This window comes from Lepisma saccharinum, chromosome 4 (assembly GCF_977018435.1).
Source record: "Lepisma saccharinum chromosome 4, izLepSacc3.1, whole genome shotgun sequence".
Taxonomy (NCBI): Eukaryota; Metazoa; Arthropoda; class Insecta; order Zygentoma; family Lepismatidae; genus Lepisma; species Lepisma saccharinum.
The window spans coordinates 70,091,301-70,102,406 of NC_139232.1; the positions used below are offsets into that span (position 1 = coordinate 70,091,301).

Below are 11,106 nucleotides of genomic sequence, written 5' to 3' on the forward strand. Positions count from 1 at the left end.
TTTAGATAATGGAATTTTCCCCATATATACTGAAGGGTGCATAATGACCATAAGTGGCGATGCACCCAAAAAATTAAAATCAATCAATCTCACGTGACAGATACCGATATATTAAGCCACCAAAAATTGGCATTATCTTTCTTTGACTTGTTAGTGTTACGTTTCCAAAAATTCGCGTTTTGTTTTAGAACATTTATCTGCCAAACATACCGAAACGTAATACTCCATTGTGCTTCTAAACTATTATTTTAAATTGTAGGTCACATGGTCTACGTATTTTCGTGACAGTTTGATATGTTGGAACAGATTTTTGAGGAAGTAAAAGTAAAGTGCTCCCCTGCACTTTTCCATGAAGGTGTATAGGGGTGTGGAGTTAGGGCCCCACACTTTCTTGATCACGGCTAAAGGTAGGGGTGATGTGATCACCATGCTCCTGGCTACCTTTATACCTCAAAGTTTCCTCAAGGTACCAGGTTCATATGATGCTGGGTGGGCTCCGGAGGAGTTTGAGTAGGTGGAAAACATCCCGGTTCTCCCCTGCAGGGGATCGAGCCTGGGTCTCTCGCATAGTAGTCAGATGCCCTATCGACTGAGCTCCATTACTACTCGCTTGACAAATGCCAAATGTGCGCAATTAGCTTGGTAATTCCAAACATATCTCATGCGACAAATACGAAGATGTGACTCCCGTGTCACGGTAGATACGCACTCGATCTCCTGTTAGAACCCTGCCACTTTGCTCTGTGATGCAAATGGTTTTGATAGAAGTTGAAAAAATCGTGGGAAATACATGATTTAATGTGGCTGTCGGAATTATTCCATGTACGTATAACTCTATAGTTTACTCTTGAGTAAAATGTTGGAAACCTTGCATGTTCTATGTACACAAACATGGCCTAGAAAATACAAGAATGTTGGATTTCATGGAATATTTCCTTGTTTTAGGACATTTTTTTAAAAAAAAATCACTAAAATCTCCAACAATTCGCATTTTATGCCGAATTTGCATTATTTCGATATTTCAAACGGGCGAAAAATGTGCCCAGACATCACTGCACATTCCTAAACATAACTTCGCAGCAATTACCATTTTTCACGGTTTTGGCATTTGCGAAAAATCAATGTCCCTACTAATTGGAAATTACTTTCTGACCACCCCTCGTATAAATCAGTAGATTGAAAGTGAAAATTTAGCAGAGCTGGCAGAGAAAAGTCAATTCTTGAAGAAAGTGATTTGCTTTTATGATTGAATGATTCGAGTAAATATGATATTAACATATTGATGTATTTATTATTAGTATTTTATTTCATAATATTGGACATTAGCATTACTCAGTGAGAGATTAATGACCATCTCTCATGAGTTTAAAACAGACAGGACAGAGAGTGGTGTCAATTTCATTGCAATACTAGTGTTGCTGTAAATTTGAATTTGGGAGCATGCACTTGCCAAATTTTTATAACGTTCACCAGTGCAGATTTATGTTTCACTTTTTCGTGATAGTATTCAATATATATCCCATTTGGTTGGATTCTTCTTGATATCTAAGAATAGTGCAATGTCATTGAAAACGTATGTTAACTTGTGCGAAACCAGTAATACCTCAGGATGATGAAAGAAAACCTTCGTAAACACTGCTACATTAAATAAGGTGAAGTGAGCCAGTAGAGTAATAAAATTTCGGCAGCATATTTGCAGTCTAAAGCTCTTCTTGTTTATGCATTCAATTTTTGTTGGATGTTGCAGTCCATGCAATTTCTATCACATTTTGTAGTGAGATACTTTGTCGGGTGGAGATATTCGACAAAAATTGTATGTATCAATGGAACCTATTTGTTTCCATGTTCCTTCAGTTTGCCCAACAAAATGCCTTACAACGACGTTCGACAACTATCGGACGGAGCCACCCGCTCTTATCCCCTCCATCTGTTGACAAGTCCCCTTACTACTCCCATACGGACAAGAAAAAATGATAATTCAATGCATTTTCCACGTAATATTTAGAGGTTTAACCTTTACTCCCCCGATGATACATATGGTATCATCAGAGTAAGGTCGTACTCGCCCAATGATACCATCTGGTATCATGGTGCTGATTACGAAATGAATGTGCTTTTTGGACCTTCATACTCTTATGTTTGGGTGTAAACTCTGACACAGGTCTGGAGCAAGCCTGGGAAATTCATATTGATGACCAACCTCCGCCCTCTCCCCCTCTCTGCAACATATCCATGCCACATTTCCGAACAGAGTTTCACATTTTGGCGCATTATTAAACTTGTATGGCACCTAGGAACATGAAACATATTTCAATCTCTTTGGAAACGTCCATTCTTTGAAGAGAATACTAAGAATTGCACCTTCTTCCAAAAATAGTGGGAGAAGAGGGGGGGCAAACTCCAGATTTTTATGTTGTTTTTTTCATTGAAATTCGGTGGTCACGCCCCCAAAACCCCCTTCCTCGGTTCGGCGTTCTGAATTGTACACGGTTGCATGCTACGATGTTTTAGCTGCAAAACAAAACTTATCCGAAGTAGATTGCTCCCATAGTGCCACAGTAATAACAATTTACCTCCAAAAATGCAAATTACCTATACTATTCGTAAAAAAAAAAAAATCACATTCTGCCTTATTATTCAACTTGTATGGCACCCAAGAACATGGAAAATGTTACGTTCTCTTGAGAAATGTCCATTCTTTGAAAATAATACTAAAATTGGTGCCTTCTTCCCAAATAGCGGGAGAAGAGGGGGCAAACTCCAGATTTTTATGGCTTTTTCATTGAAATTCGTGGGTCACGCCCCCAAACCCCCTTCCAAACCCCCTTCCTCGGTTCGGCGTTCTGAATTGTACACGGTTGCATGCTACGATGTTTTAGCTGCAAAACAAAACTTATCCGAAGTAGATTGCTCCCATAGTGACACAGTAATAACAATTTACCTCCAAAAATGCAAATTATCTATTTTTCGTAAAAAAAATCACATTATGGCTTATTATTCAACTTGTATGGCACCCAAGAACATGAAAAATGTTAAGTTCTCTTGAGAAATGTCCATTCTTTGAAAAGAATACTGAAGTTTGCACCCTCTTGCCAAAACAGTGGAAGAAGAGGGGGCAAACTACATTTTTTTTTGTTTTTTTCCATTGAAATTCGGAGCTCGAGCCCCCCAAACCCCCTTCCTCGGTTCGGCGTTCTGAATTGTACACGGTTGCATACTCTCATGTTTTAGCTGCAAAACAAAACTTATCCGAAGTAGATTGCTCCCATAGTGCCAGAGTTATAACAATTTTCCTCAAAAAATGCAAATTACATATTTTTCGTAAAAAAAATAATATATCACATTTTGGCTTATTATTCAACTTGTATGGCACCCAAGAACATGAAACATGTTTCATTCTCTTGAGAAATGTACATTCTTTGAAAGGAATACTAAAGTTTGCTCCTTCTCCCCAAAATAGCAGGAGAAGAGGGGGCAAACTCCAGATTTTTATGTTTTTTTCCATTGAAATTCGGGGGTCGTGCCCAAGCCCCCTTCCTTGGTCCGGCGTTCTGAATTGTACATGGTTACATGCGCTAAAGTTTTAGCTGTAAAACAAAAGTTATCCGAAGTAGATTGCTCCCATAGTACCCGAGTTATAACAATTTTCCTCCAGAGAGTGTTCGAATTTGAGGTGTCAAAATAAATAATAAAAAAAAGTCAATGAAGAGGAAATTCCCTGACATTTCCCTGACTTTTTTTGACACCTCAAATTCCCTGACTTTTCCCGGTTTTCCAGGTTTTCCAGGTCTGTCGCCACCCTGTTTTAAAAAAAAAGACATCAAAGGAAGGCAGGAAAAGATGGCAAAATGAGTGCTAAATAAGTACATGTAACACCCCTCCCATTTGAAAATATTGGGGATGCCACTGCACATGTCCGCTATTTCCACTTGTTAAGAGGAGAAACATATTGAACGATATGAAATCTGCTTTTCATTATCAAAACAATAATTGCCGGTGGACCTTTCAATGCAACAACTGAGGTGTTTGCATTTCAGTTTCGACATGGAGAGAAAGAAAAAACGAGAATTGTTGCTTTTTGATATTGCTCATTTAAGTAGTGTGGTCTCCAAAGTATTTCCTTCAAAGTTTATCATTTTTAGTGTTATTGGCATTATATATTAAAGCCATTAACACTATATAAACTAATAATTCATAAAAACAATATCTGCAAGAAAATAAGATACAATAGTTTAAAAATAGCCAAGAAAATAAACAACAACAATAAAATAACATCCTGTGCTGTAGCCTTTATGTTTATGTGGTATCATTAAAATACACAGTTCATATATTTACACGTGTATAATGCACACCCTAGTTTTTGATGGAGACAAAAATTTTATCTTGTGTATAATGCGCAGTATAATCCAGGTTCAAGAAATAGCTTTCTTAGTTGTAGGTCGTATAGCTGTTGCTCTGCAAATCAAGAGCTAGTGACATACCTATTCAATGAATCACTTATTGCTATGTGGACCAAGAGGAGAATATCCTCTTGTGTAAACAGCAAGTCACCAACCCAAGCCACCTCCCCCCCTCTCCCTCCACTGTGTTTAGCATCCCAAAACTTTCACTCTTTAACCATTATATTTATTCTGTAATAGTAGAAAGGGAGATCAAAATTACATTATGGATTTGCAGTGCTCAGGAAGTTATTTTCTGTTATTTCTCACCCAACAAATACTGCTGATATATATCCCATGTGATGGGAGGTGCATGCTCGAATTCTGCCAGAACAGCACTGCTTTTCTTGTGTTGCAAAACATTACATTACAAAGTGAAAAATCGTGGAAAATGGCCTTTAAACTTTTATGCATGGTTTTGCTAATTTTCTCTTTACTTTTTCTAAAATAAGAAAATACTTCAAAATATATAATTTTTCCATGACTAATGTAACATTTATAAGAGGCCCATTCAGGACCCTCAAACTAGCAGTTAGCAGAACAAGATTTCTTTCATTAAGGCATTTACACACCCCATGTGTGTCATATTATTTGGCCAGTAAAATATTTTAATTATTATTTTCTTTCTCATCCTTTCTTTCATCCAAAGTAACACAAAAATCAGAATGTTCCTTCATTTTGTGATGAGCTTATTTCAACTGGATTGCACATTAGTGTCACCATCTTGGATGGAATACTGTTGCCATATTCAGAAACTACAGAATTCAAGCTTTACAATGATATATAATATGATAGGGTTACGTAAAAAAGAAAAAAAAATATTCTGTGCATAATACGCACCACAGGTTTTGGGTGCAAAATTTTGGAAAAAAAGTGCATTATACATGAGTAAATACGGTATTTTAAAAATGCATTCGTAATAAATTTCTTTTTTGAATAAAAATAATCGAAATACAAAAATATAAGAGCAAGGAAAGAATACAAAAATACATTTTCCTTCCTGAAACTGGCGGATACTAAACTCTCTCCAGTGACATTTCATCCCTATGTCGTCACGGGCATTATGTGTGCAGACCTTCCGAAGCAGGCAGGAAACAACAGTCAAGTCAAGGGACCTTACACAGAACAAGTGATGGTTTTGTTTTGTGCCGGTGCTGTGTATTATTCATTGAGATATAACTCTTGGAGTCTGTAAGAGAAAATGAAGAATTCTACGACACAATCATTCACAAATTCACCACGAAAACAAGGAGGTTTGAATTTAAGTACAAGTAAGGGAAGACGTTTTATATTAATTAAACACATATTTTACTTTGTAATTCATGCATGCCAATTTGTTATAGTTAATTACAGGAATACAAATTAATCATATTTAATAATTCTCTTCGAATGGGACAGAATTATTTGTCTTTTGTAGTCGTAGGTCTGTGGTTTACATTGAATTGGCAATGACCTTGGCGTTTATCGCAGAGAAATATTTTGCTCCCTCCCCCATCCCCCTTCTGTTGAAAGAATGACCCTAATGTTTGGCAAATCTTGCGACTACTACGTAAAAATGTCACGCATCACCACTTATGGTCAATTCTTTTAAACAGGGATTCAACTGATGATAGCATCCTACTTCTATTTGCTGCTAGTAACATATATTTGTTGGATAAATTTGTTGATAATTTTAACAAAACTAATTTAATTCTACAACTGACTATGACATCCAACAATTTTTTTTCTATTTTATTACCCTTGTGAATATATATATATATATATATATATATATATATATATATATATATATATATATATATATATATACTAATGATGAAGGAGACAGTAAACTCTTACCACACGAAGAGAAATTATTGTATATTTCGTGATCTGAGTCACATTTTCAAGTTAGGAGGAGAAAGATTGGCATTACTTGGAGAAGAGGCACAGAATAATGACCGTAGCGTCTCTACAATCAGTGTTGCCAGAAACAGTTGATAGATGATGAGAAGTACTTTAACCAGTGTTTACTGTAAGGTGGGTGGGTAATTTTGGGGAGGAAAGGGTTACTGGTTGGCTAGGTTGAGTCCAGGGGGTATAGTGGCGTGCATGCCTGTTATACAGGCCCTTTCCCATCGCCTGCGGAAAGATGTGTCAGAGCGGGGGGGGGGGGGTGTAAAAGGTGGATGATGGCAACATGGAAGCAGTTATTGAAAGTGGTGTTATGGCTGTTGGTGTGGATGGCAACAGTGAAATCGGAGTTTTGGGTGGACGAACGGTGATTATTGATCCTTAGATTCAAGGGGGTGGAGGTTTCGCCTACGTAGAAGTTGCCGCAGATTTGGCAGATGAGGGTGTAAATTAGGTTGGATGAGTGGCAGGTGCCCTTAGGGTGAAGGGTGAACTCGCCTGCCGCTGTGGGGATCAGGAGGGTGATGAGTATGGGGCAGGTCTTGCATCTGGGTTTGTTGCACCTGTGAGCTGGGGGGAGTGGTGTGGAATATATATATATAAAATAAAAATTCCCAAGACAAAATCCCACTGGGCTTTATAATTACATACATTTAAGAAAGAGGTGAACGTTTCATTCAAGTGTATTCATATTAGTAATTTTTAATTTGATAATGTATGTATGTATGTATGTGCCAGTGACCATTATTTAGTAATTGCTAAATTAAGAGAAAGACTCTCAGTGATAAATCATAAGCAACAAAATCTAAAAGTTATAAAATTTGATACAGGAAAGTTTACTGATGAAAGAATTAAGAAAGATTACCAAATTAAACTGTCAAATAGATTTGATGTTTTGCAGGATTTAAATGTTGATGAAAATATAAATGAAACAGACGTAAATAAGAATTGGGAGCACATACGTAATGCAATAGAATCAGCAGCTAAAGAAAGTATAGGATACCATAAACCGAGAAAAAGTAAGCCATGGTTTGATAATGAATGTCATAATCTAAAAGAAATAAGAAATCAGGCTAGACTTAGGTGGTTAAATAACTCTGATGATACAAATCTAAACAATTATAATAGAATAAAGCGAGAAGTTAACCGCACGTTTAGAAGTAAAAAAAGAGATTACTTGAAAAGCAAAATTAACGAAATTCAAACAAACAGCAAAAATAAAAATATCAAAGATTTATATAAAGGTGTAAATGAGTTTAGAAAGGGGTGGCAACCTAAAGTAAACTTGATAAAAGATAAAGACGGTGATTTTCTAGCTGACCCAAGCGATATTCTAAATAGATGGAAGAACTACTTTAATGACCTTTTAAATGTCCATGTAGGAGATAAATCAGAAGTAAATGAAGTCCACACAGCAGAACCTTTAGTTCCAGAACCTAACTTGACTGAAGTTAAAGATGCTATTAAAAGGCTAAAGAATAACAAAGCACCTGGCATTGATTTAATACCAGCTGAGTTAATTAAATATGGTGGAAATTCATTAATATGTGAAATTCATAAATTAATTTGTTTAATATGGAATAAAGAAGAAATCCCTCAACAGTGGAAAGAATCCATAATTGTTCCTGTGTTTAAAAAAGGTGATAAAATGAACTGCAATAATTACCGTGGAATTTCTCTACACTCAACAACATATAAAATATTATCTAACATTCTTTTAACAAGACTAACACCATATGCTAATGAAATTATAGGTGATTATCAATGTGGATTTAAATGTAACAGATCAACTACAGATCAAATTTTTCACATCAGACAGACACTTGAAAAAAAGTGGGAATATAATCAAAATGTCCATCAGCTATTCATTGATTTCAAAAAAGCATATGATTCCGTCAAAAGAGATAAATTATATAATATATTAGTAGAGTTTCGAATACCTAAGAAGCTTGTTAGTATGATAAAAAAATGCACCAGTGAAACAAAGTAAAATTCGTGTGGGTATTAATATGTCTGACAAATTTACAATTCACGATGGGTTAAAACAAGGAGATGCATTATCTTCATTGCTCTTTAATTTTGCCTTAGAATATGCTGTTAGGAAAGTAAAAGAAACTAAAGAAGGACTAAAATTAAATGGTGTGACTCAGTTGTTAGCATATGCAGATGATGTAGATTTACTGGGGGATGAAGTGAATACAATTAAGAATAATGCTAAAATATTTTTCAAAACTGCTAAAGAGATAGGTTTGGAAGTTAACAAAGAGAAAACTAAATATATGCTTACAGGCCGAAACCAAGTGTTAGGTAATAATCAAAATCTAATGATTGATAACAACTCGTTTGAACCAGTTTCCAAATTCAAATACTTAGGAGTAATATTAACAAATGAAAATTATATTAAAGAGGAAATAAAAAGTAGGCTTAATTCAGGAAATGCATGTTACTTCTCTCTTCATAAACTTTTGTCTCCTCGTTTAATATCTAAGAAACTAAAAGTTAAAATATACAAAACAGTAATTTTGCCTGTAGTATTATATGGATGTGAAACTTGGTCCCTTACATTGAAAGAGGAATATAAATTGAGAGTATTTGAAAATAAGATCCTTAGGAAAATCTTTGGACCTAAAAGGGATGAGGAGACAGGTGAGTGGAGAAGGTTACATAATTTAGAACTACATAATTTGTATTCATGTCCAGATATTATTAGAATAATTAAATCAAGATGACTTAGGTGGGCAGGCCATGTGGCACGAATGGGAGAGGAAAGAGGAGTTTACAGGATTCTTGTTGGGAAACCTGATGGTAAGAGACCTGTAGGAAGGCCAAGACGAAGATGGAGGGACAACGTTGAGATGGACCTAAAGGAAATCGGTAGGGATGGAAAAGAGTATATAGAACTTGCTCAAGATAGGGAAAGATGGAAGGCCTGTGTTGCTGCAGCCATGAACCTTCGGGTTTAAGAAGGCTAGGGAGTGAGTGAGTGATGTATGTATGTGATTCACTGTGGTTGCCATATTCTTTCTCTTAATTAACAAAATAAGTGAATTAAGTAAATACATTAAAAAATACATGTTACTGTATAGTATGTACAATTAACAAAATAAACAACTGAAAAGTTTTGAAAATATATTACATAACTGTACATATGCCTATTTATTTAACATCACAAACAGCAAATATTGGTGCATCGCTTCCATATATATGGAATGAAAACATTTTTAGGGCAATACAAGTTATACCGAGTAAGTAAAGCAAATTGTGCAATCAGACTGAGATAATATTTGAAACATGGATAAATCTGCTGGAAATAGATTTTATAAGCAAATGATAGGCAATGGAGTTGTGAAAGTTAACCATCTGAATTAAACTGTAACAGCATTTCTGGTTTCTTTAGCCATGAGGGAAATGATATTTCTTTTACAAATTTCCAAACTCTCTGATAATCTTTGGCTGAAGCCTTCAACTGACAATAAGGAGTCTTGCTTAAATTTTCAAACTGACGAACATCTTCCGGAACATAATCTGATTTGATATTCTGGACTAATTCTACAAATTCTTTCAGTAGCTCCTTTTTACAAATGCTGAGGCACCCAGCTTGGGTCCTCTGGGCTTTTTTGGTAACTCCTTGCTTCCTGCCTTCTACTGCTACTTCCAAGGGTTTCTGGGGAACTTTCATCCACACAATACTGGATGCACATGGCCGTTTTGAGTTGCCATTACATGAAATGTCACTCCGGCCATCTGCGAATGGTATCGATGCCTGAAGAAAGCAAGGTTTGTTAATTTTGTAAGGATCTGGTAAAGAACTACAGTCTACAGAGAATCGTTCCACAAGAGATCTCTGCACTACTTCAACAGAAAATGGGCACAAACCAACAACAAAAGACTGCATGTAAACAGGTTTGGTCATGAACAACGACAACAAGGCACCCTGGATACCAACTACATTCCACTTTGCCATTTTGTCACTGCAAGAAAGAGAGAGCGTCCTGTCCCCTCGGCCAGGTTTGGTCCTGAGAACGTTTATGCAATGGTACTGTACACCCGGTAAATGAGGATCCTGTCGTTCTCCTGGAAGGCATTTTGCACCTGTCCGATGAATGTCATCACACACTGAATGCACACTGGCATCACCTGTATCCACTTCTGCCGAAGATTCTTTCTGTTTTCCGTTGTTAAAGAATTCACTACTAGCTATGTTCGTTGATTTATCACTACTTACACTATGGTTCTCTCGAGAAACAATTTCTAATTTCTTTCGCTTTTCAGGCATCTCCTCACAACTATTCTTTCTCTTAGTACTAGAAATTGCAACCGAATTCTCACTCCTGGCTGTCTCTGACTTAGGAATAATTGAAGCATCACCACAAGGTGTGTGACTTGTGAAGAAATGAAACGACACCCCATCTATCATCTGGCATTTCCCAGTGTCCTTGTCCAGAACAAACACATCCGAGTCCTCTTTCTGATACGTAACAAGCAGCTGGTGATAAAGATACCTCAAGAAACCTCTCCTTGCCATCACCTCGGCATGACTATCATTAACAATATCACCCTCTGTGCTCATTTTCGATTGTCCTATGCACTTAGAGCCTGTTCCCAATGCCACCACCTGAACTGATGATGCCTCACTATTCACCACTTTCACAACACAAGCAAGCAAAGTCCACTCCTTATTTTCCTGTGGTTTGCCAGTCTTTGGAAGGCTTGCATATTGTTCATAACAAGTTTCTGCTACTATGTTTGCAAAATTATTTGGCATTTCCATGCT

The 11,106-nt window shown here is 36.4% G+C and overlaps 1 protein-coding gene across 1 annotated transcript; it reads right to left on the minus strand.

The window, feature by feature from the left end:
* Positions 1-9,407: 9,407 nt before the first annotated feature.
* Positions 9,408-11,103, minus strand: Adat1 (Adenosine deaminase, tRNA-specific 1). The gene has a single exon (XM_083120715.1). It carries the CDS (start codon positions 11,101-11,103, stop codon positions 9,685-9,687), a length of 1,419 nt encoding a protein of 472 aa, XP_082976841.1. The 3' UTR covers positions 9,408-9,684.
* Between the last annotated feature and the right edge of the window lie 3 nt (positions 11,104-11,106).

Excerpts from the sequence above, each read along its gene's own strand:
- Adat1 (XM_083120715.1), bottom strand. The coding sequence starts at position 11,103 with ATGGAAATGCCAAATAATTTTGCAAACATAGTAGCAGAAACTTGTTAT.